We start from the raw sequence: 26,776 nt of genomic DNA on the forward strand, positions 1-26,776 counted from the left end.
TGGTATCAGGGTGATGGTGGCCTCATAGAATGAGTTTGGGAGAGTTCCTTCCTCTGCAATTTTTTGGAAGAGTTTGAGAAGGATGGGTGTTAGCTCTTCTCTAAATGTTTGATAGAATTCACCTGTGAAGCCATCTGGTCCTGGACTTTTGTTTGTTGGAAGATTTTTAATCACAGTTTCAATTTCATTACTTGTGATTGGTCTGTTGATATTTTCTGTTTCTTCCTGGTTCAGTCTTGGAAGGTTATACCTTTCTAAGAATTTGTCCATTTCTTCCAGGTTGTCCATTTTATTGGCATAAAGTTGCTTGTAGTAGTCTCTTAGGATGTTTTGTATTTCTGCGGTGTCTGTTGTAACTTCTCCTTTTTCATTTCTGATTTTATTGATTTGAGTCCTCTCCCTCTTTTTCTTGATGAGTCTGGCTAATGGCTTATCAATTTTGTTTATCTTCTCAAAGAACCAACTTTTAGTTTTATTGATCTTTGCTATTGTTTTCTTTGTTTCTATTTCATTTATTTCTGCTCTGATCTTTATGATTTCTTTCCTTCTGCTAACTTTGGGTTTTGTTTGTTCTTCTTTCTCTAGTTTCTTTAGGTGTAAAGTTAGATTGTTTACTTGAGATTTTTCTTGTTTCTTTAGGTAGGCTTGTATAGCTGTAAACTTCCCTCTTAGAACCGCTTTTGCTGCATCCCATAGGTTTTGGGTCGTCGTGTTTTCATTGTCATTTGTCTCTAGGTATTTTTTTATTTCCTGTTTGATTTCTTCAGTGATCTCTTGGTTATTTAGTAACGTATTGTTTAGCCTCCATGTGTTTGTCTTTTTTACGTTTTTTTTCCCTGTAATTCATTTCTAATCTCATAGCGTTGTGGTCAGAAAAGATGCTTGATATGATTTCAATTTTCTTAAATTTACTGAGGCTTGATTTGTGACCCAAGATGTGATCTATCCTGGAGAATGTTCCGTGTGCACTTGAGAAGAACGTGTAATCTGCCGTTTTTGGATGGAATGTCCTATATATATCAATTAAATCTATCTGGTCTATTGTGTCATTTAAAGCTTCTGTTTCCTTATTTATTTTCATTTTGGATGATCTGTCCATTGGCGTAAGTGAGGTGTTAAAGTCCCCCACTATTATTGTGTTACTGTCGATTTCCTCTTTTATAGCTGTTAGCAGTTGCCTTATGTATTGAGGTGCTTCTATGTTGGGTGCATATATATTTATAATTGTTATATCTTCTTCTTGGATTGATCCCTGGATCATTATGTAGTGTCCTTCCTTGTCTCTTGTAACATTCTTTATTTTAAAGTCTATTTTATCTGATATGAGTATAGCTACTCCAGCTTTCTTTTGATTTCCATTTGCATGGAATATCTTTTTCCATCCCCTCACTTTCAGTCTGTATGTGTCCCTAGGTCTGAAGTGGGTCTCTTGTAGACAGCATATATATGGGTCTTGTTTTTGTATCCATTCAGCCAGTCTATGTCTTTTGGTTGGGGCATTTAATCCATTCACGTTTAAGGTAATTATCGATATGTATGTTCCTATGACCATTTTCTTAATTGTTTTGGGTTTCTTTTTGTAGGTCCTTTTCTTCTCTTGTGTTTCCCACTTAGAGAAGTTCCTTTAGCATTTGTTGTAGACCTGGTTTGGTGGTGCTGAATTCTCTTAGCTTTTGCTTGTCTGTAAAGCTTTTGATTTCTCCATCAAATCTAAATGAGATCCTTGCTGGGTAGAGTAATCTTGGTTGTAGGTTCTTCCCTTTCATCACTTTAAGTATTTCATGCCACTCCCTTCTGGCTTGCAGAGTTTCTGCTGAGAAATCAGCTGTTAACCTTATGGGGGTTCCCTTGTATGTTATTTGTCGTTTTTCCCTTGCTGCTTTCAATAATTTTTCTTTGTCTTTAATTTTTGCCACTTTGATTACTATGTGTCTCGGCGTGTTTCTCCTTGGGTTTATTCTGTATGGGACTCTCTGCGCTTCCTGGACTTGGGTGGCTATTTCCTTTCCCATGTTAGGGAAGTTTTCGATTATAATCTCTTCAAATATTTTCTCTGGTCCTTTCTCTCTCTCTTCTCCTTCTGGGACCCCTATAATGCGAATGTTGTTGCGTTTAATGTTGTCCCAGAGGTCTCTTAGGCTGTCTTCATTTCTTTTTATTCTTTTTTCTTTAGTCTGTTCCGCAGCAGTGAATTCCACCATTCTGTCTTCCAGGTCACTTATCCGTTCTTCTGCCTCAGTTATTCTGCTATTGATTCCTTCTAGTGTAGTTTTCATTTCAGTTATTGTATTGGTCATCTCTGTTTGTTTGTTCTTTAATTCTTCTAGGTCTTTGTTAATCATTTCTTGCATCTTCTCAATCTTTGCCTCCATTCTTATTCCGAGGTCCTGGATCATCTTCACTATCATTATTCTGAATTCTTTTTCTGGAAGGTTGCCTATCTCCACTTCATTTAGTTGTTTTTCTGGGGTTTTTTCTTGTTCCTTCATCTGGTACATAGCCCTCTGCCTTTTCATCTTCTCTGTCTTTCTGTAACTGTGGTTTTTGGTCCACAGGCTGCAGGATTGTAGTTTTTCTTGCTTCTGTTGTCTGCCCTCTGGTGGTTGAGGCTTTCTAAGAGGCTTGATGGGAGGCTCTGGTGGTGGGTAGAGCTGACTGTTGCTGTGGCGGTCAGAGCTCAGTAAAACCTTAATCCACTTGACTGTTGATGGGTGGGGCTGGGTTCCCTCCCTGTTGCTGTGGCGATCAGAGCCCAGTAAAACCTTAATCCACTTGACTGTTGATGGGTGGGGCTGGGTTCCCTCCCTGTTGGTTGTTTTGCCTGAGGCAACCCAACACTGGAGCCTACCCGTGCTCTTTGGTGGGGTTAATGGCAGACTCTGGGAGGGCTCACGCCAAGGAGAACTTCCCAGGACCTCTGCTGCCAGTGTCCTTATCCCCACGGTGAAACAGAGCCACCACTCGCCTCTGCAGGAGACCCCCCAACACCAGCAGGTACGTCTGGTTCAGTCTCCCCCAGGGTCACTGCTCCTTCCCCTGGGTCCCGATGCACACATTACTTTGTGTGTGCCCTCCAAGAGTGGGGTCTCTGTTTCCCCCAGTCCTGTCACAGTCCTGCAATCAATTCCCACTAGACTTCAAAGTCTGATTCTCTAGGAAGTCCTCCTCCCTTTGCCGGACCCCCAGGTTGGGAAGCCTGACGTGGGGCTCAGAACCTTCACTCCAGTGCGTGGACTTCTGTGGTATAAGTGTTCGCCAGTCTGTGAGTCACCCACCCAGCAGTTATGGGATTTGATTTTACTCTGATTGCGCCCCTCCTACCGTCTCACTGTGGCTTCTCCTCTGTCCTTGGACGTGGGGTGTCCTCCTTGGTGAAGTCCAGGGTCTTCCTGTCAATGATTGTCCAGCAGCCAGTTGTGATTCTGGTGCTCTCGCAAGAGGGAGTGAGAGCACGTCCTTCTACTCCGCCATCTTGGTTAATCTCGAGCTGACTTCTTAAATGTATAAAGAGTATTGCAAATCCAGTAGAAAAATAGGCAGGGGCTAGGAACAGGCAGATCACAGAAAAGGAAAAATAAATGGCTGTTAAACATTTAATATGAATATTCAACCTTACTCATAAGAAAATGCAAACTGAACTACATTGAGACACTATTTTCACCTTTTAGATTGGCAAATATCAAAAAGTTTGATAAATGCTGTTGAGGGTGTGTTGATGAGAATATAAATACAAACTCAGATTTGGTGATTTGCAAAATACAAATTCTCTTTGATATAGCAATTTCACTTCTAGTAATTTATCCTGCTGACATACTGACACATCTATGAAATTATGTTTGTACAAAGATATTCATTGCACCATTGTTTGTAATAGCAAGAGGTTGAAAATAACTTGAATATCTATCAATAGGGGAATAGTTAAATAAATTATGGTATATTGTTACAGCAGAGTACTGTGCAGCCCTTAAGAGATTGAAGCAGTGTGTGCATGTACCAACATGGAAAGATCTCTAAGCTGTATTATTAAGGTGCAGAACAGTGTGTGTATAGTATACTATCATTTGTATTTTTTAAAGAATATACACGTAATTGCTTTTGTATGCATCAAATACCTCTGTTAAGATTTATACAAAACAAAGAATGGTTGCTTTGGGGAGGAGAACTATAGCTGGGAGTCAGGGTTGAAAATTAAGGCCTCAAACCTGCAATCTAAATATTTCCAAAATGTTTAGTAGCCACAAGCAAAGAGCCTAGGAAAAGCCCTGTCTCCTACATTTCTCTGCTTAATCTCATCATAAATTATCTACATAAATAAGATTCTAGGGCTTCCCTGGTGGCACAGTGGTTAAGAATCCGCCTGCCAGTGCAGGGGACACGGGTTCGAGCCCTGCTCTGGGAAGATCCCACATGCCGTGGAGCAACTAAGCCCGTGTGCCACAACTACTGAGCTTGTGCTCTAGAGCCCACGAGCCACAACTACTGAGCCCGAGTGCCACAACTACCAAAGCCCACGCGCCTAGAGCTGAGCTCTGCAACAAGAGAAGCCACCCAATGAGAAGCCCGCGCACCGCAACGAAGAGTAGCCCCCGCTCGCCGCAACTAGAGAAAGCCCGCGCACAGCAACAAAGACCCAATGCAGCCAAAAATAAAAATAAATAAATTTTTAAAAATAAAATAAAATAAGATTCTACTTCCCAGTCTGGTAATGTTTGAACCTTTGAAGAGAATGAGAGGGAGACAAGGTCTCTGTTCCTGTCTTTTGTGGAGTTTTTTCCTAACTCTTTGAAGTCTTCAGCATGCCATCAGCACAGTGAGTTTTTAATCTTCTTTTTTCCATTTAAGACTGTGTTAGCTGATAGAGACTTGCCCTGAGAAGGCTGAAATGAAATGATTAGAGTAAAATAGAAGCTAATAGCAGATGATCAAAATATATAAATCATGATAGAGAAAAATAAGACCTTACAGTTCAGTCTTCTCATGATGACAGTTGATGTGCAGTGGGCAAGTATGGAAATATTTTCAACTGTGAAATAGCATTTGGTTTCTACTATGGAAAATCTAGATTTAAAGATTACCCCTCAAAAAGAACTATGAAGACAACTGTCTCAGTAATTTTTATGTTTTCCAAATATTTCTTTCAGATGATTAACAGTTAAAAAAAACTAACCAACCTTAGGATGAGGGAGAACCCTTACCTTTCCTTCTTTTTTTTTCAAGCTCTCATAAGAAACACCACTAGTTGAGGAAACAACATGAAAGCAGGTGCCTGAGAGCATGGGAAAGGCATGTTTTCATGTTAGTCTGATTATGTCAGAACATCAGTGATAGAATGAAACACCTCCAGCTCTCATCTCCTTTCAGCTTTCCATTTCTCCTGGGAAGTGATAGTCGTTGAGGAGAACATAAGAAACTAGAAGGAAGGGTGATGCTTTAAGTGTAGAGACCCAGTTTCTTTTCAGAAGAACCTGCAACAGGATGTGAATGTTCTGTGGCAAGCCTCCAGGGATAGGTTATGTTCCTGTTACAGGAAAGGAAATCTCTAATTCCAGTGGGTACATGTAATTCGAGGAGAAGATATTTTGAAACCTTATACATGGTTACTCATAATAAGCCATCTTTTCCAATATATCTGTAACCATAAAAAATTAATATTTTGATGCCAATAAAACTAAAAACAGTAAAAGCTCAAAGAAGAAGGTGACAGTGGGAAGAAGACTCTGAGGTAGCAGTGAATTGTGAGGCCACAGTGTAGTGCTCCAAATCTAAATCTGAATGTTATTTGTCAAGCACAACATGTTATATAAAATGCTTCAAAAGATTTTGAAGGCATGTTCTTCAAAAGATTTGTCTATAAGAACCTGGCTACAGGGAATTCCCTGGTGGCGCAGTGGTTAAGAATCTGCCTGCCAGTGCGGGGGACATGGCTTTGAGCCCTGGTCCAGGAAGATCCCACGTGCCGTAGAGCAACTAAGCCCATGCACCACGACTACTGAGCCTGCGCTCTAGAGCCCACGAGTCACAACTACTGAGCCCGCGTGCCACAACTACTGAAGCCCGCGTTCCTAGAGCCTGTGCTCTGCAACAAGAGAAGCCACCGCGATGAGAAGCCCACGCACCGCAACGAAGAGTAGCTCCCGCTCACCGCCACTAGAGAAAGCCAGCGTGCAGCAACGAAGGCCCAACTCAGCCTAAATAGATAGATAGACAGATCGATAGATACATAGATAGATAGATAGATACATAGGTAGGTAGGTAGACAGATAGATAAATAGATAGAGAGATAGATAGATAGATTAGATAGATAGATAGCCTGGCTACAGAGGCTATTTTCCAGATAACTCATGTGGCTGGTGGAGCCTTAAGACATGTTTTAAAAGGTCCAGACCTTAAACCACAGAAGCTGTGAGGAAGCTTAAAGATAAATATAGAGTCTGTATGTGGGAAATCTATAATTAAAATTTAAAAGTTTAGCTATTATAGGGCTTCCCTGGTGGCGCAGTGGTTGAGAATCTGCCTGCTAATGCAGGGGACACGGGTTCGAGCCCTGGTCTGGGAAGATCCCACATGCCACGGAGCAGCTGGGCCCGTGAGCCACAATTGCTGAGCCTGCGCGTCTGGAGCCTGTGCCCCGCGACGGGAGGGGCCGCGATAGAGAAAGGCCCGCGCACCGCGATGAAGAGCGGTCCCCGCACCGCGATGAAGAGTGGCCCCCGCTTGCCGCAACTGGAGAAAGCCCTCGCACGAACCGAAGACCCAACACAGCCAAAAATAAATAAATAAATAAATAAAATCAAGTAAAACTTTAAAAAAAAAAAAAAAAGTTTAGCTATTATATAAAAAGGACCTAACACAACCCTTTTCAACATCAGCAGTACTGATTTAATGCAGTCTGTACATGTTGGATGACTGGTCTGCCCTGTCATGCAGGCACTTTTTTTTTAACTGCTGTGGGCTGAATGTTTGATCCTGACAGGATTTGCATCATTGATCCATATCACTGCCTGTGTGATGTCAGTGTGTGGGTGTACAGTTACTGAGACGTAGTTAACTTCATGTGCTGCAGTAAATCCCAAGCACTGTTTCCTACTGGAATAACAAAGAATGATTCATTATTGTTCACATTAGACTGATACTAAAAATAGTAATGTTCACAACTTGCTGCATCCATGCACATTAATATCATAGCCTTTGTAGCTTTCTAAACAAGTACACTAAAAATAACTCTTGTTTAGAAGCAGGTGCTTGGTAAACACATCTCCTACTTTAAGTTTTCTATCAATATACAGTTTGATTTAGTGCTAGAGGTAGATTCTAATCATAATGTGGTAGTCATTCTTCAACCTTTTTCTACTTCGTGTGCTTATCACTGATATATCTAAATGCTTACAAATCTGATTATAAAAATTTTCAATTACCTGTACACAGATAAATGAAGTTACCCGTAATTCTGAATCATACTTAGGCCCCTGATTTAAAGTCTACTTTATCCAGCCTTAAAAATGAATAATAAATTTTCAAGGAAAAGATAGGCCCCTAAAGCAGTGAATAATAATTACCTTGATCTTTTCTCTTTCTTCTGTTACTTCCTGCCTCATTCTATTCCCAAATTATGATCACCAGCTCGTTAAATACCTAGACTCAAGGCCTGTGCTAATTGCCAGCCTCATGTGAATAAATGTTGCCAGGCATTTTGTAGCCTTAACAAATAAGCATCCCCTGTTAATAGGGTGACCTCATGTCCCATTTTGTCTAGGACAGTCCCAGTTTATGCCTGTCATCTTGGTATCTAACCGGTTTAACATTTGTTTCAGACGTTTCATTTTTTAACAGTATAATTAGTAGTTCCATTAAAATAAGCTCTAATGTATATGATCAGCCATCATTTTGTATTTCCAGCTTCTGCCATGATCTCATCTAAACAAGCAGTTTGTCCATCTCTTGTTTTTACTTTAACCTGTGATTAAACTTAAAGGCAACCGGAATAAACCATTTCTCTTTCCCTGACCCCTGGCAGAAGCAAGTCAAGGATAACAGTTAAAGTACTTAGCAGTAGAGCAAAGTACTTGTAGATAAAGGAGGGCTAGGGAGAGCTAACTCCTTGCAGTCTCTTGGTGGTGGTGGCTGCAGAAGTATGTAATGCTAATGCCCCTGATGGCCACTTGGTGTCACCAGGCCACCACTTGGAGGGATAGGTGGGACGCATATAGGTTAGATGAATGACAAATAATATGTAGGAAATAAAATCTAAATATCTCTGCCTCAGAATATATAAAAAATAGTCTGAATAGTTTTGTCATTTATTATATAAACCTGTAACTATTTATTATTGGCAGTGCTTTTTTATTTTGCTGTAAACCCTTTCAGCAAAAATAAGCTAAAAAAAAAAACCCTAAATTTGGTGAAACATTCAAAAGAATCATAAATAAAGAGAACTCAGTGAATTTTGTTTGTAAAAATATTTGAAGGTATTGTAGTACCAGTGAAAATATTTGGACTGAAATATTTACACAGTTCGATAAGAAAAAAAACAGAACTGAGAATAACCTCCACTTAGCAGAATTTGTTCCCAGCTTACCAAACATCACCCTCAGAATCATAGTATTTTCTTAATATAAACATTATAGTCTTAAATATTATAGAAAAGAGTCAATTGAAGGTATCAATAGCTTCAAATTTATTAACCATAAAATACAACAGTTACAGGCAGTTTTATGAAAAAATTAAAAATAAGACTACATTGAAAAAAGGAAAATTTTCAGTTAAATACCAGTGATATGGAATTAGAGACAGATATAGCTAACAAATTGATTAAGATACATAGATATGTACTAAGAATAATTGTTCTTCTTATACTACTCTTTAATATTCAGATGTTCAATTTAAAAAAACCTGTAAAATGCTCTTTAGTGTACTTGCATATGTGTTTTAATAAAGCATTTTATATTTTAATATTTTTAATATAACTCTTTTTCATGTTCCTCAGTAAAATAAAAGCAATTTGTCAATCAATAAAGAATAATTCCAAATTATATAATTTTAATGATTTTTTAAGCTACCTCTTTCATTTTCAGAAGTGTCCTAGATTGGATGATGATAATATGATTACCCTACCTCTGCTCTGTTTTCTCCCTCTTCCATCACCAGAGCTAGTCAGCCTTGAGGACAAATTCTTACTTTTCTTACTACTGAGAGTTATTCCCATATTCTTGTTCATAGATTTGGGGAAGTTTCATCAGTCTAGGAAATGCAGAAATAAGGATAATGTAGTAGTCATTAAGCTAAATTTATTTAACTTAAAGACTTTTTTAAATTCTGAAGTTAAATCCCTTCTACTGTTTTGAGCATCTTAATGAAATTATGTGATAATATAGGATAGACTTCCTTCCTTCTGTCCTTCCCTTCCACCTTTTTTCCTTTTAATGTCATTACTTGGTCTCATAAAAAGTTGGTTACCTTAATGAGTCCCCAGAATTTGTTTTGAAATTTTATTGGCATATAAATACAAATACTTGGGAAATACTACATTAGAACACAGATGTCTGAATTGACCATACCCTGGCTAGTATCTAGGCTTCTAACCTCCGGCCACCTTCACACCCCAGTCAATTCAAACCGTATCTGGTCTTAGGATGATCCTCACATTTGCTTCCTATTGGCATGCATAATATAGAGTAAAACTTCTGTCAAGTTGATTGATACTTTAGTTTAATACAAGTAAAGAGGGAAACTTTAGAGAAAGAAAATGCTGTGGTGTGGCTCAATCTGCAAGGTGACTAAGGCTCCTGAAAGGCTAAAGAGGAAAAACACGGCCAAGCAAATAGACTTAATATAAACAAGGTTTGATCTGTGTCCAAGATAAAGTTATAGATTCCAATCCTTTGCTCCCCTTATCTTCCTGAGGTTATTTGCCTATACTGCTGTCAGCCACTCCCCTGTAATATACTCCCTCCCATAGAGCACTTGATTAGTTGCAGACTTCATTAACCTTTTCTTGGTCGCTTGACACTATGGACATGCATCAGTTATGGTCTAAGCTGCATGAGCTTAACACATGTTCTTTAGATGCTTTTTCAGAACCTGTACCTTAATACTGCCACAAGAATCAGCGTCACTGTCATCGTCAGAGTCAGTCTTTTGGAGGATTAGATATGTATTTGTAGAGGAGTAGAAGAGGGACATATTTCACATCCCCACTTTTTTTTTTTTTAATAAATTTATTTATTTATTTATTTTTAGGTGCGTTGGGTCTTTGTTGCTGTGCACGGGCTCTCTCTAGTTGTGGCAAGCAGGGGCTACTCTTCTTTGCGGTGTGCAGACTTCACATTGCGGTGGCTTCTCTTGTTGTGGAGCACCAGCTCTAGGCATGCAGGCTCAGTAGTTGTGGCTCACGGGCTCTAGAGCGCAAGCTCAGTAGTTGTGGCACATGGGCTTATTTGCTCCGTGGCATGTGGAATCTTCCCGGACCAGGGCTCGAACCTTTGTCCCCTACATTGGCAGGTGGATTCTTTTTTTTTTTTTTTTTTAATTTATTATTTATTTATTTATTTTTGGCTGTGTTGGGTCTTCGTTTCTGTGTGAGGGCTTTCTCTAGTTGCGGCAAGCGGGGGCCACTCTTCATCGCGGTGCGCGGGCCTCTCACTGCCGCGGCCTCTCTTGTTGCGGAGCACAGGCTCCAGACGCGCAGACTCAGTAGTTGTGGCTCACGGGCCTAGTTGCTCCGCGGCATGTGGGATCTTCCCAGACCAGGGCGCGAACCCGTGTCCCCTGCATTGGCAGGCAGATTCTCAACCACTGCGCCACCGGGGAAGCCCCTGGCAGGTGGATTCTTAATCACTGTGCCACCAGGGAATTCCCCCCACTCTTTTAAATTTACATTTTATATGATTTGAAACCACTTTTTGCTAAGGTGAATGAGTCTGCCTCTTAAATTTTCTGACATGCAAATGACCCAGACTTACTATTACAGTCTAAGAGCAGCCTTAATAAACAACTAATCTTATTTATTGCCAGAAGGAATTTTATAAAATCATAGTCAACTCTTCCAGCTTCTCATTTGCTTCATAGATAATAATCCCATTCTACAAGTCAGCTGATATAGCTGGCTTGCTATTTAGCTATTTAGCTATTCATTTTGCAACTAGTAGTTATTTTTGAGGATACATTGCTTAAAAGTTTTACATTTATTGATGCTTTACTAAATTTCATTTATGACCAAAGTCAGCATTACTTTATACCTGCTCTAGTTTTTTTCAAGCCAAATCACTGGGGCCATGCAGTTTGAGATGTACTTGATCTGCAGAAAATGAGGACTAGCTTGACAGTGTGGTCCTTGATATCTCAATCACATTTCAGCTCATACAAACCAGAAAGGTTTTATGGCCCAACTCTAGAAAGGGCATACATAATACCAGCCTCACTCCTTATTTATATTATTTTTTCTATCTTAATTTTCCCTATGTTAATTTTCCCTTTTCTTCAGTTTGTCATCTATTTTGTTTTGAGGTCTTTTTGTTTGGTTGGTCAGTTGGTTTTTTAGGGGGTTTTTTAGCTTTTGTTTATGATGCTGTGTTTGTCTCTTAAATTTCCTTAAATTATCTTTTGGAACAGGTTTGGTTATTAAGTAATTCACTGACTATTTTCCATATGATATCCCTCACTTAGTAGAAATTTTTAGGATTTTTCTTCTCAACAATTTCAGTGAGATACATTTAGGTACATTTTGCTTTGTTACCATTATATGTAACTAACAGATATTTGGGGTGTATTGTGTGGGATCTTCCATCCAAATGTTCATTGCTTTTCTGTTTGTGGTTTATCTTCAAGTGAATTTTGGTATTATTGTGCTGCAATTTTTCTCATTCATTTTATAATTTTTAATATTTGTTATATCCTAAACAACAGAAGCAGAGTAATGTCATGTTGAAAAGCATGGGTTACAGAGCTAGACCACCTAATTTTATTGCTGGCTTACTAGCTGTGAGACTTTGCAAGTTACTTAACCTCTTTGTATCTTAGTTTCCTCACCTATAATATGGAAATAATAGTCATACTACTTCACAGGGATATTATTCAGATTAGATGAGTTAATATCTGTAAAGCACTTAGACCAGTGCCTGGTACCCAATAAGTGCTTATAAACAGCGTCACCCAAGTATAGTGCTACACTGACAAGCCTACCTGAAAATCAGTATTTCAGGAATGCTAATAGTTAATGCATTAAAATGTTATCAAGAAGTCCATACAATTGCTGACATGTCATGCTCCTAATTTAAGAGAGCCCTCTGCAAAATATTTGAGACAGTGTTGAGGGAATAAAAAGCAGGAGCATTTTAAGTTTGTTAAAATTGTCATATAATCAGGTAGAAAGGGAAAATGAATACTCATCACTGCATAATGTTTTCCTGTAATTGTGATATTCTCAGTGCATCCTCTCACTTTATTTCTATGGGAAAAGTGTTTGATGCACATTCTTGAATTAACAAGGTCTTTAGGAAATACAAAATACTTTTAACTTACATTTTTCTTATTATAACTGAAAGGTCCTTGAAAGTATGGACCCTGTCACTAATCCTGGGCAATAGAACTCTGTGGCAACTGTGGGGATAGTTGAGGATAGTAAGGGTATAGAGCTAAGTCTTGTTAAGAGGGTACTGACGACAGACCAATAAAGTAAAGACCCCAGTAGGAAATGGAGATCAGATCAAGAGTAGAAGTGGAGAGATAGCTTTGACCTAATGTGAAGGGACAGTGATTCTTCTGAAAATAGAAGAGGTGAGAAAAGTTTGTAAATAACATTGAAAGAGTTCAGTTTCATGCTGAGATATGTAGTTGAGGTTGGGTTGAGGAAGGTCCTTAGAGAGTGGTGAAGATCTCTGATAATCACTGTAGAAAACAGGATATAGGTTCTTAACCAAGGATAACTTCCTGAAAGGATTCCTGAGCAATGCTGATGGCTGAGTTAAGGTTGGATATAACTAAATTTATAAACATGCCAGTCTGAGTACCATTTGATTTCTACAGTTCAGGTCTATGAGAAGATACTTATTTGATTGACTAAAATTGGGGATTTTTAGTGAAGGGGAAGTAAAAGGAAGATATGAATGGGAAAAAAGATCAGGCCATGAAGACAGTGGTGGATCAGGAGAAACGGGAGATCATTATGAGGAAGACCAAATGTTGTAGAAGAAAGAGAACTGGAGAGATGAAAGACAGATATAGTGGCCAGAGACTGAAACATGAAAGTTTAAGATTTCAAAGATGAAATAGTGGAATCTAAGTGATAAGTTCCAAGATATGTCTTTGAACATGGGTTACTAAAAACAGAATGGAAGAGGAGAGTTCAGGAAAAGTTGAAGTTAGGTTTCCTTGGACATGAAAGTCATTGTGCTGATGGGCAAGAGCTGGGAAAAACACTGTGAACATGGTGCCAAAGTTCTCAAGAAATGAGGACTGAGCATGACAGCAGTGAGAAGGGGTAGAGGGTGGTATGTTCCTATGGCATGATCTCAAGTAAGAAGAAAGTTAAGCATCAAACAGGAAGGACAGTGGTAATGGAAGCAGCCTTGGGGGGTCTGGAGACTGCCGCAGGGGAGAATGGGAAGCCTCTGCTCCCAGTGGCTGCTGGAAAAACTGTCCTGGGGAAAACCAGGTTTCATTTAAAGAAAGCACATGAACAGGTGTGCTGTGAAAAGGTTGAGGATGTAGGGGAATTTATACTAGAGAAAAGGTTCTAGTGAGCACAGTGGAAAGAATTGAGAAGGAGATCATCAGTTAAAGAAAGAGTCAACAAATGGAAACACAGCCGTGTGAGAACATGAGCCAAAATGAGGAAGTGGGCTGCCGGGGCTTGCTTTTTGTTTAGGGGCTGAAGATCAGAGGCGTGATTGGATTTACTGGGAGCCTGAATCCAACATTTATGAGGAGATACTGTTGAGACCAGGAGACTCTTCGCTATTAAGTCATGCTCTTCAGGGTAGCCTTGCCTTTTAGTAGGAACTTAGAAGGTAACAATTTCCCTTCCCCACTGGTGAGAATGATCCTTTAGTGCACGGGGCCCCAGCCCCACCCCCACCCCCGCTGGGCCGCACAGCAGGAGGCGAGTGGCTGGCAAGAGCAGAGCTTCATCTGCCGCTCCCCATCACTCCCCATTGCTCACATTACCGCCTGAACCATCCCCCTCCCCTCCCCACCCTCCGCCCTGTCCGAGGAAGAATTGTCTTCCACGAAACCAGTCCCTGGTGCCAAAAAGGTTGGGGACCGCTGCCTTAGTGTCGTATCTCCTCTGGAGTGTCTGGCATGTATTGGGTTGGCCAAAAGTTCATTCAGTTTTTTCCGTAAGATGGCTCTAGTAGCACTTAGTTGTCTTTAATTTCATTCAAAACAATTTTGTTAGATTGTATGTGACAGCTGTCATATCAGCATGCATTTAAAAAAAGGCTTATCAAGGGACTTCCCTGGTGGAGCAGTGGTTAAGAATCTGCCTGCCAATGCAGGGGACACGGGTTCGAGCCTTGGTCCGGGAAGATCCCACATGTCGTGAAGCAACTAAGCCCGTGTGCCACAACCGCTGAGCCTGCGCTCTAGAGCCCACGAGCCACAACTACTGAGCCTGCATGCCACAACTACTGACGCCCACATGCCTAGAGCCTGTGCTCCACAACAAGAGAAGCCACCGCAGTGAGCAGCCCGCGCACCACAACAAAGAGTAGCCCCCACTCACCACAACTAGAGAAAGCCCGCATGCAGCAACCAAGACCCAACGCAGCCACAAAAAAAGAAAAAAATAGCCTGTCAAAACTGGTGAACTTTTGTGTAGCCATTTTAATATTGAAGATGGAAGAAAAAAAGCAACATTTTTGGTATATTATGCTTTATTATTTCAAGAGAGGTAAAAACGCAACTGCAACGCAAGAAAAAGATTTGTGCAGTTTATGGAGAAGGTGCTGTAACTGATCGAACATGTCAAAAGTAGTCTGAGAAGTTTCGTGCTGGAGATTTCTCGCTGGACGATGCTCCATGGTCGGGTAGACCAGTTGAAGTTGATAGCGATCAAATCGAGACATTCATTGAAAACAGTCAGCATTATACCATGCAGGAGATAGCTGACATACTCAAAATATCCAAATCAAGCGTTGAAAATCATTTTCACCAGCTTGGTTATGTTAATCGCCTTGATGTTTAGGTTCCACGTAAGTTAAGCGGAAAAAAACCTTCTTGACGATATTTCCACATGCAATTCTCTACTTAAACGTAATGAAAACGTTCTGTTTTTAAAACAAATTGTTAATGGGCGATGAAAAGTGGATACAGTACAATAATGTGGAACGGAAGAGATCGTGGGGCAAGTGAAATGAACCACCACCAACCACACCAGAGGCTGGTCTTCATCCAAAGAAGGTGATGTTGTGTACGTGGTGGTATTGGAAGGGAGTCCTCTATTATGAGTTTCTTCCAGAAAATCAAACGATTAATTCCAAGAAGTACTGCTCCCAATTAGACCAACTGAAAGCAGCACTCGACGAAAAGCCTCCAGAATTAGTCAACAGAAAACGCATCATCTTCCATCAGGATAACGCAAGACCGCACGTTTCTTTGATGACCAGGCAAAAACTGTTACAGCTTGGCTGGGAAGTTCTGATTCATCCACCGTATTCACCAGACATTGCACCTTCGGATTTCCGTTTATTTCGGTCTTTACAAAATTCTCTTAATGGAAAAAATTCCCTGGGAGACTGTAAAAGGCACCTGGAACAGTTCTTTGCTAAAAAAAAATAAAAAGTTTTGGGAAGATGGAATTATGAAGTTGCCTGAAAATGGCAGAAGGTAGTGGAACAAAAGGGTGAATATGTTGTTCAATAAAGTTCGTGGTGAAAATGAAAAATGTGTCTTTTATTTTTACTTAAAAACCGAAGGCACATTTTGGCCAACCCAGTATTTATTGAAACCTATTGCTCCAGGTTATCCCTTGCCAGTTCTTTTCCACCTTTTTGGAAGACTGAGTCTTTGAACATCGTTTACATATTTTTAAAATATTGCCTTATTGTTAGAGTATCCTGGCTTTGCCTCATTGTGTGCCCTCGGCAAGTTACTCAATTGCATTCTGCTTCAATTTCCTTAACCTATAAATGATGCCTATTTCAATTATTGTGAGGATTAAGTGAGTTAACACATGTAAAACACTGGATGGTGTCCTGTACATACTCTGCACTATAGTATTATTATTTTTTAAAACATATAGTGATCATACCTATAATAATAACTATCATTTATTGAGTGCTGCCAATCAGTGTATTTGGTACTTTAAATTTATCTAATTTGATTCTCACAGCAGTGCTATGAGGTTGATTATTTTAACCTTTTTACAGAAGGAAACAGACTCACAGAAGAGCAGTAAATTGCCTTGCTAATAAATATTGAAGCTGTTATTAAAACTTAACATCTTTTGATACCAAAATCCATTTTCTTTCCACTGTGCAACTTGTTACAAATCACAATCATTATCATTACCTGTATATGCGTATTAGCTGTTAATAAATTTCGTTAACTGCATAGCACCATAAAGTAATGAAAAGACCCCCAAAAGTTCTCACAGTCTTATTCCCCTCTTTTGTAACTGAACATCTGTAGTCTCTTTCCTGGTCTCCACACATGCTTGAATACAGTGCTCTAAGCCCCAATCATGACCTGTCTTTTCAGATTTCTTGGATATGAGTGAGAATGCCATCCACCAAGTATCTGTATTAATGTCCGGGTTGAATCTTTAAAAACAATAACAACAACAAAAAATCAGAAAAAAAGGAAGTAAAACCAGCAATAAAAGTGGTAGCCTTTATTAGCTTGAGAGGTTAAATGCCAGCCTGAAATTAAAACCCCATGTTAGAGGAACACGTTGATCAAGCCTGTGTTTTACAGACAATTTTTTTGTATACTGTGGGCATTCCTTACGGGTTGAGTATGGAGAGTGGGTCAAGTTACACAAGGACATTTCAGAGCGAATCTTGTGAATTAGTGTTACATGTATTCTAAAATTTGTAAATGAAAAGCAGCCGGCTGGGTAATAAAACTTGAATTAGTAGATAGTGCTCATTATGTTATCAGAGGAAGGTAAGAACAAAGAGACTTGTTTTACATCAAATATCTATTTCTCCATGTATATTTTGATGAGCTTTTGAGTTTGTTCATAAGGGAGTCCGAAAATGGTCAAATCGAAGGCAGAATCAGTAGAAATCAATTAATCATTTACTGTATCCCAAACACTGCCGGCAGGAACGCTTGGTTGTTTTTTTCCCTCTTTCCGCGGGTCACTGCGGGTCACGTGATAGGCATCACGTGACTCGGTCAAAGGATCTTTTCCTCTCACAGCTTCGCAAAAAAAAAAAAAAAACAGAAAGAAGCCGCCGCCGTTCTCCAATTAAAGCTGTTAACGTGTACTACGCTGTTTCCTTGTTGGATTTTCTTCTCTGCTGCTACTGTAAAAACAAAATGAGTGGTAAGATTTGCTGACTGATTTTAAACATTCTGCTTTTATTTTAAAATGTAGAAAGTATCGTATTAATCTAAAGTCATGCCATGTGTTTTTTCAATAGATGCCAGGTCTGTCGCTGTAAAAATATTTTAAATTGTGGCCATGTAGTTATAAAAAGATTAGACTTTACTTAGGGTTGAGCTGATTTTATATTCCACAGAGTATATTTTATATTCCAGAGCCTTTTCTTTACTAGGCTTTTCTTTTTACAACTAAAATCTGTAAATCGGCATCAGATTATTTGGAAGCCATTGTGAAAGCTTGCTTAAAAAGGGAATGTGTGGCACGTCAGCAGCCCGATGCATTTTAAGAATTTAAACCCAGACAAATTTATAGTTTTGTTTTTTTAAAAATGTGAATGTATACTAATAAAGAAAAAATTAAAAAGAGTTTAAATTATACTAGATGAAATATCGTCTTTATTAAATCATTGATGCCACTTTTTAAGAAATTGAGGCTTCTCAAATTTCTTAAGATAATTGGTGAATAGAGTTGTTTACTCTTATGCACGATTTTGGAAAAGGAAATATGCCCTTAAAAATCAATAGCTGTGTGATTTGGGGTAGATTTTGCTCAAATTATATAGATTATTAAGGAATTACTAGGTGTATCTACAGTTGTACAGATATAGCCACTCTCCTGCCAGATGTGCATTTAATGGTACAGTCAGTAACAGATGTAGCTCCTTCATCGGGACAAAATCTCCCTCACTGTCCTTAATCGGGGTTTAGTAGTTACTAAATTAAAAAGTATTGTTGGAACTAAGGAGGTAATCAAACTTTTGCATCATTAAGTATGCAGGATGTTAGAGTTTTGCTGCTATATACAGGAAGAGCAACAGACGTGGTGCTGTAAATATTGTAGTTCTGAACATGAATACTTGTATTTATTATGTTTATACAGTGGGAGTTTTATGTGTTCAGTGTTGCATGTTACTTCACACCAGTATTTTAGATATTAAATAACGATATACATGAATTGTCTTTTTTTTTTTTAATCTAACCTTGTACCATTTCTGTCTCAGGGTAAGAAAATTCACTTGCTAAAGTGAAATGATTACTTCATAGGGATATGAGTTAATCATTATTCCTGGACTGCAGCTAGTAATGGATTTACTGCTGGTCTGTTTTAGATTGGGTTTGTTTTGTTCTCTTTTCAGTATCACACTTAAATATAATTAAAGAGTAAAGTAGAATTTTGTACTACTAAGTTATAAAAGATTTTAGCAGCTTTCAAAGTATAAAATGGTTTGAATTATAACTACTTAGTATTTATGTATTCATATTTTTAGTAAAAGAAGAGCAACCCAAAGCAGTTATGTAGTTTTACAACTTTAAATGTAATCAGTAATAACTTATTTTTTACCCTGAAGGCTAAAAATCAAACAAACAAAAACTTGTTCTGATGACTTGAAGTAGGGATTAAATTTGACCACATATGCAAGGAACCACAGTCTCTGGCATATATAGTAGAAGCTCAACAAAATAATTTCCTTTATTAAGATTACAGATGTGATTTTCAGTGAATTCTCTTTCCGGTTCTCAGCTAAATTTCACATGTTCTGAATAGTATCTAAGCCAGCTCTCAGGATTCAGAAAGTTTTATATAAATTAGCTAATAGAAGTAAACCAGCATTACTTTAAAACTGCTGTCATTTTCTCTTGAGTCCAGCGTATAGAAATTAAAAGGTGAGTTTCGGATGAAGCCTTTCTTGCCTAGAGGTATAAAGCACCTCACAAGTTTTATTTAGTGAATTTATAGGTAATGTTGCTTAGATGTAGAAAAATTATGTTCTTCTTTCTGTCTTGATTTTCAAGGATATGATGATAAAGAAGGCCTTAATTTTCCTTAGAAGCATCAGAGCATAGTTCTTAAGGCTTAAATTATATCAGTTGCCAAATTGCATATTTTAGTGTTTACTAAATACGTAGTAGAGATATATCCTCAGAAATGAAACTCCTTGGTTTTGAATCCTAGTTCTACCACTTGGGCTGTATTAACCTTTCTGCTTCAATTTCTACATCTGGAAAATGGGAGTAATAATATTTACCTAATAGAATGATTATGAGGAGGAAAAAAGTACATAAAAGGCCTGGCACGTAGTAAGTTAGTATTAGCTATTTTAAGATAATATTCTGAACAACTTCATGTATTTGGTGGGCTTGTTTTGGATAGGAAAAGTATTGTTGCAAAGTTATTTTATAGTCATATATAGTATAATTTGGTAGTCTGCCCACATACACATCACTCCTTACTTCCTCTTAACCACCTGAGTCTTTTCCCTACTTTCTTCCTTCTACTACCTGCCTCTTCTTTCTTTCCTTTCCTCCTCCCATTCTTCCACCCCTTTCCTTCCCCTCCCCTTCACTCCCTCCCTTCCAGCCCTTTTCACTTTCCTCCTGTCTTCTCCCTTATCCTCCTATTACCTCTCCTCCTTTGCCGCCTCCTCCCTCCCCTCCTGCCTTTATCCTCTCCCCCTCCTCCCTCCCTTCTCCCTCTTCTCTCTTCACCCTTTCCTTACCACTGTTTGGTACCTACCCTCTTGCATCCTCCTTTTTCCTACATTCTCTTTTTTCTTTCCTTCCCCACCTCTCACCTTCCTTCCCCTACCTTCACCAGCCTTCACCACTACTTTGTTGTTTGGTCCTCACCCCTCCTCCTTCCGTAGAAAGAGCAGAGTGGCTATAATCTGATTTGCTGTAACCTCCGTGCTCTTCATTCTGTTTTTCTGAAATATGTATAATGATACCAGTGAAATTTGTTGCTTTTCTGTCCTGTGATTTAGCTTTTCCTCCTTGGTTTCTTTTATGACTGGGATCCATTATTTGTACTCTGCAGGTTGAAATCTACATATAAAAGGAACTCTTCCTTCATTACATTCTTCATCAGACTCTTGGGTACCTTTATTTCCCTAGAAATTAGTAAAGCTCTCTGAGAAGGTTTCATTTCAACTTATTAAAAACTAGTGGGTGGGGGGACAGTGCAGTCTAAAGTTACAGGGGAAAAAAAGGAATAGAAAGAATAAAACATACCTTCCAACAGTGCCTGGTTAGAGAAGGGAAATGAGATAATATTTTTGAAAGTTGTTTGGAAAGGATATCACTATAAAAACGAAAGGAAATGTTAGAATAAGACAAGCTGAGTTTTTTTTAAAGAGCTTTTCAGTGTAGGAAACAAAAAAATTTTCTTTGGGTACATATGCATGTATAGCATTTCTCCAACTTTGTTCTCAAGCCCCCACAGACATGACTTGCACATTCACAAGAGGTTTTTAACCCTAACAAAGCAAATCCCAAATTTCTAACTATTCTTCCTCTTACTGCTTTTCCCTCTTGACTTTTTTTGATTTTTGCCTTTTGTATTTTTCATTGATTTTATATGCAAAGTTTAGTTTGATTTTCCTCTAGGTCAGCGTTTCTTAACTTGCACAATTATAAGAATCACCTTGGATATTTGTAAAGTAAATATGCTGGTTCAAGACCCCCATTTACTGTAAGCATACTAAACAGGAATCTCTAGGAGAACCTGGAAATCTGTGTGTTTTTTTTGGTTTTTTGGCCATGCCGCACACATGTGGGAACCTAGCTCCCTGATCAGGGATCAGACCCGCGCCCCTGCAGTGGAAGCGTGAGTCCTAACCACTGGACTGCCAGGGAAGTCCCTGTGTGTTTTAAAAAGCTCCCCAGGTGACTGTTATGGTCACTAGGCAAGTTTGAGAAACAACTATAGGTAAAGAGCAATCAGTGCACTTTATAAGTTAAACTTTTCTATTTTTTAACATCTAAATTTCTTTTCATAGTAATATAGTCACTATTAGTTTGAGTGTTTAGATGAAGAATTCAAAATGTAATTCAGATTGTTTTCAATTTTAGCTTGCTAAGTAATCCTGGATTAATACGTCATTTCTGTGACCCATTCAGGTCCTGCTCAGGTTCCAATGATGTCCCCAAATGGTTCTGTGCCTCCTATTTACGTGCCTCCTGGATATGCCCCACAGGTATGTTTTATGTAATTTTTCTTTATATACCTATATAATAGTGATCGTTATGTTACTGTTTAATTCAGACAAAAAGTACCATTTAAGCGCTGAAGCTTACCCAGTACAGTATATCTTTGGTAAATCTATTTCAAATATTTTAGTACATTTAGTATATTTGTAAAGGAGGAAAAATTAAGTTAGCAGCACTCATCATTTGGCCTTGTCTTTAGGTGTTGAATTATAATACAGAATTAATTTTAGAGTTTTATCTCCTTAGGTATGTGGGTAATGTAAGTAATATCTTAAGATTTAAAGGTGCCTACACTAACTTTTTTAAATTAATCATTTGCTTAAAAGTAATCCAAGGTGGTACTTCCAATTTTATTCTTACGATCATTCACAGACACCCATAATAATTGTATGGCACGTTGTGGTCAATAGAAGAGACTCTAGACCTGTAGACCTGCAACCATCAGGGCTAAGGGGATCAATACCACCACACACCTGTAGCCCTTTCCAACATACCAGTTGGAAAGCTCTGACTTAAAGAAAAAAATGATAGCTAACTTATTTGCCCAGGCAAACTTAATTAAACTGTAGTATCTGTAGGTGTTCAATATCTGCTACTGAGATTCTATGTAGTTGGCACTCATTGCTTCAAAACCTTCTTGGAAATAGCCAGTTTCTTATCCTAGCACTGAATTTATACTTGAAATTTTCTTCAGACCCTCTCTTACTTCCTCTCTGATTATGCCAGAATATTGGTGGGATATTGTGGTGGATTCACTGCTCACTCTGTGAAGCCTACCACTATATGAATGAGAGCAAAAGAGGACCATGATGCTGGGGGGAATAGAAGCATTCCATTAGAGAATTAGAGTCAAAAAGCTGGATCCATGTCATTTTTAAAACCCTCGCTAGCTGCGTGGCCTGGGACAAATCAATTTACTTGAGCCTCAGTGTCCTCACTGTAAGATGAGATGATAACATATTAGAAAGTGCTTCGTAAGCTTTTCAGAAGAGTAATCTGCTCACTTTCTACTTTTGTTTAGCACACTGACTCCTTAGCCTGCATTCTGCCTTTATTACCCTACTAAATCTACTCCCTGGTATATACCAAACCAAAGGCCTTTTTCCAGCCTGATCCTCTTTCAGCTCTAAACATTTGACCCTATTCATATGATTTATCCCAGATTATCTCAGATTTCCTTGAAGTAATGCTATCCTGATTCTTCCTACTTCTCTGGGTGTTCCTTCTCAGACCTTTCGCCACCTAAAGAGGATACCCAGTCTTTTCTCTGTAGCACACTTCAGTTTAACAAATGTGTTGAATGGTACCACATGTCAAGCTCTGTATTGGGTGCCAGTGACATAAAGATGATTAAGACAGATTCTTTGAAGGCAATTATAGCGTATCCTCTTCTCTCAGCTAACAGTACCTTTTATTTTTACAGCAAATTTCTACCCCTCTCCTTTCACTCAATGATGACCTTCTAGACTTAGCTTTCCTTGAAGCTTTTCAGGTGCCTCTCCTTTGGGGTTCTCACGGCACATTATGTATATCCTTCTTTTAATGAATTTGTCACACTGTTTAGTTAATAAATTCTCTTTCCTGAGAAGATTATGAATTCTTACAGTTCCTGTATTCAACAGTGTTCAACAGATATGTATTGAGTGCTCATATATGTCAGGCGCTCTTTTAGGTGCTTGAATAAAAAGAGGCAAGGACCTCCATACTTCCGTAGTTTACATTCTTGTGGGAAAAAGGAAACAGTAAGCATAATAAATGGATAAATTATATTATGTATTAGGTGGTGAGTAATAGAAAGAAAATAGAACTAGTTACATTTTTAAATAGGGTGATCAGACTAGGCATCATTGGAAAGGTGCCTTTGAACCAGGTCTCGAAGGACAGTTGGGAGTTAGCAATGCATCTGTTCGTGGAAAGAGGATTCTGGGAACAGAAACAGCCAATGCAAATGGCCTAAGATGAGAGCATGCCTGAACAACAAGGAGGCCATCGTGGCTGGACTGAGTCCTTAAGGCAGAATAATAGTAAGCAATGAGGTCAGAGAGATAATGGGACTAGGTCATATAGGATTCATATTCATTGTTATTTCCTCGATGCTGAGTACAATGCCTGTCATATATTAAGGGCTCAATAAATATTAGTAAATCAATCAAATAATCATCCAAGTTGAGGTTCTATATCTTTAGGCCAAGAGCTACTGAAATAATCTTCCTATATTACTTCTTTGATTTTTTTCACTTCTGTGCTTATTATTTGGCTTGTCCACTCAATGAAGTCTGGATTTCTTGACATATAAGGCCTTAACACAGTTCTCTTCTAGTTTGTCTTCGTACCCTTCTCTTGATACATCTAATCACATAATCTATTTTTGCAGCCAAACATGACTACTCACATGCTCACTTGATGTTTTTCTTTCTCCATGCTTTTGTTAATGCTGTTATTTGGGGAATGTTATTCATTCCCTCATTTCTGCCTTTTGAAATTCTACCCATCCTTGAGAACCTAGATCGAGTTATTTGTGCCATTCTTTGGTTATATGTTATATACCACCTGGTATTATAATTGTGTATATATATATTCTTCTTATATGGGATTTTAAGTTCCTTGAGCATAGGGAGGTACTTTTAATTATTATTTTTGTTCTGTGGTAACTCAAATACAGTAGGTGTTTCATAAATATTTGTCAAATAAGTGAATGAACTTTAACAATAATCTTACTGGAAGGATTATGTGAGGCTAATTATTAATTAACAATTAATCAACCTTAGTTTAAGATTATCTCTAGGAAATGTATCATTTTAAGCACACAGCGGTAATCCAAGGACAAAAATCTAGTTTCATCATTATTGAAATAATTTAAGTACCCACTATGTAAGAATGGATTCTAACATTTTGACATCACTGTTGAAGTACATCCCCCATTGCCTGACATACGCAATTTCTGATGTTAGAAAATACTTATAAAGAGCCAAGTTCTAGGCACAACTAAGAGCTTGATAATTGTCCAAAACTTGGCACATAAGCAAACGTAATTATATTAGCAAATATAGAAGCTGGGAGTTGAACCAAATGTTAAGACACAGAGATGGCTGTTGTTAAGTACAAGCTGTATTTGGTTCAGCAGGAACCAAGTAGCACACACACTAAATCCATGAATAGCTATCATCTATAGTCTCCCTTTAGACTTTCGTACACTGTTCTCCCCTCAGGGCAGCAGGTTTAATCACCTCCATCCCGGCCTTGGCCTTACGTGTATCTCTTATTGAAGGCCAGTGATCCAAGGAGGGTCAAGTAATGTTTTTGCTATATCATCATGTAATTCAATACATACTAACAGGATTCAGCAAATGTATGTATCCTAAAACGTTTGGTCAGGCAAGTAAGGACTGCAAAAATTAAAATCCAGTGTTGGGACTGTTTAGCTCTACCACTGAGGAAGTAATGATGCTACATATCTAGGAGCATATTGAGGCTGAAAAATGAAAGGTTCAAAAGACAGATCTTAATTTAAGATGAAGGTTGAGATTTAACAAAAATACTTATTAGTAGAAACATGAAGAAATCATGATTTACCCAGGATAAATCAACCTTCAAATTTTTGATGTTTGTACCAATGGCATGTCCCCATTAAGTTTAGACACACTTCAGGTGTGAACTCATCATTAACTCATATATTTTAACTTCATTTTTGAGAATAACAGACAGTCAGGGTATTATACACTGGGTAATTTGGGGATTAATTGGTTCTGTTTTTCTCATTTGTAATTTGCAAAACCCAAACTCGCCATTAAAATTGCCAGTTGTGTTATAGTTCCTTTGCATATCTATTCAAGAGTTCCACAATATTGTTTATTTTATAATATTTGTACCTTAGTGCTCTGATACTTTAGCATTCTACTCAGCAGTAATGGGAATAGTCAGACTTAATTTTTCAGTTACATAACTTTTACTGTTGGATCAGAAAAATGGATCTTTTTTTAAAAAAAATTTTTATTAACCATGACACTGTGTAAGATACCATCCAATATGATAGGGAAACCTAAAGTTAATTAAAATGATATGCATAAAGCAAAATGTACTTCACTGGAAGCTTAAATATAGTTCAAAATGTAGTTCACCGGAAGCTTAAATATAAAGGAATATTAATTTTGCAAACAAGCCAATGGGAAATATATTTAGTGATAAAGAACAAATATAGTTGTATATTTTAAAAGTTGTATATTTTTCTGATCATTATTACGTAGAAAACTTGGAAAACATGTAAAAGGGTAGGGAAAAAAATTGCACCGAGTGTTATTATAACCCGGAGATACTCTCTTTAAACATTTAGAATATTTCCCTTTAGCCTTTTTTCTGATTACAAAATTACAAACAATTTGGGACATAACCTTCACGAACTCTATTATTATAGTTTAACAAGTAAGAAAGGGAGGTTTACAAGAGATTTGACGTAACTGCATAGAGGCAGAAATATGTGCCAACTGAACTGAGACATCAAATGGAGAAACAAACAAACAGTAAAACTCAAAAAACAAAGCAAATGATGACACGGAAAGCAAAAGGTGACAAGTGTAGAAGGAACTTAATTTCCTGGCAAGTAATAATAACTTATAGTCCCTAAGGGCATTGCAGCTCAGAACACTTGGTATTTTAATGATGAAGTTAATGAATTATCAAGAAAATATTATAGATTTACCTGAATGGAACTCCTGAAGTGTAATAGCAAAAGTTCTCTCCTTTTGCCTTTCTTGTAATGAATGGCTCCCCTGTTTTTTATAGAATGTGGGTTGTTATGGTGATGAGAGGGTACCTAACGGGGAGGGAACTGTAGATCTCATAATGTGGGGAAAGGGCCTATATCAGCTTCATGAAAAGTTTCAGATTACTCCTTTGAGCTGGACTTGGTATTTCACTGTGCCTTTATGTCAGCACGCAGCAATGAGGTCAGTAAGTTTTTCAAAGATTCTGCAAACCAGTCTGATCTCAGTCTTACCTGTCTCTCGTGGAGAGAACAGCCAAAAAAGATGGGCAGCAGTGTAAGAGACTGGAAGGGGACTTAGAGGTTTAGATGAGGACGAAGAGTCACAGTAAGAGCTGGAGAGAAAGGTTGTAGTCGCTTGTAGTGACATTGCTGTGTGTTTGATTAGATATATAAAATAAATATCTGTTGGATGAATGGCCAGAAATATCTTTATTATTGTTTAATAGCTTAAAGTTGGAGTAGTTCAGGGTTCAGGGTGAG

The 26,776-nt window shown here is 38.3% G+C and overlaps 1 protein-coding gene across 5 annotated transcripts in view; it reads left to right on the top strand.

The window, feature by feature from the left end:
• The window catches only part of FNDC3A (fibronectin type III domain containing 3A), a 202,225-nt gene that overhangs the window by 112,274 nt on the left and 63,175 nt on the right, over positions 1-26,776 (top strand). For 4 of the 5 annotated variants that reach the window (XR_009005896.1, XM_057532829.1, XM_007186852.2 and 1 more), the window contains exon 4: positions 21,445-21,521. Coding sequence is in view for 4 of the 5 variants with exons in the window: in XM_057532829.1 (XP_057388812.1) it covers positions 21,445-21,521 (77 nt within the window). In the remaining variant the exon portion in view is untranslated. Of the gene's footprint in view, positions 1-17,383; positions 17,489-21,444; positions 21,522-26,776 lie in introns of those variants that run through there. The other variant, XM_007186854.2, reaches the window with a different exon arrangement.

Source organism: Balaenoptera acutorostrata, chromosome 18, assembly GCF_949987535.1.
Source record: "Balaenoptera acutorostrata chromosome 18, mBalAcu1.1, whole genome shotgun sequence".
In the NCBI taxonomy this organism is placed as follows: domain Eukaryota; kingdom Metazoa; phylum Chordata; class Mammalia; order Artiodactyla; family Balaenopteridae; genus Balaenoptera; species Balaenoptera acutorostrata.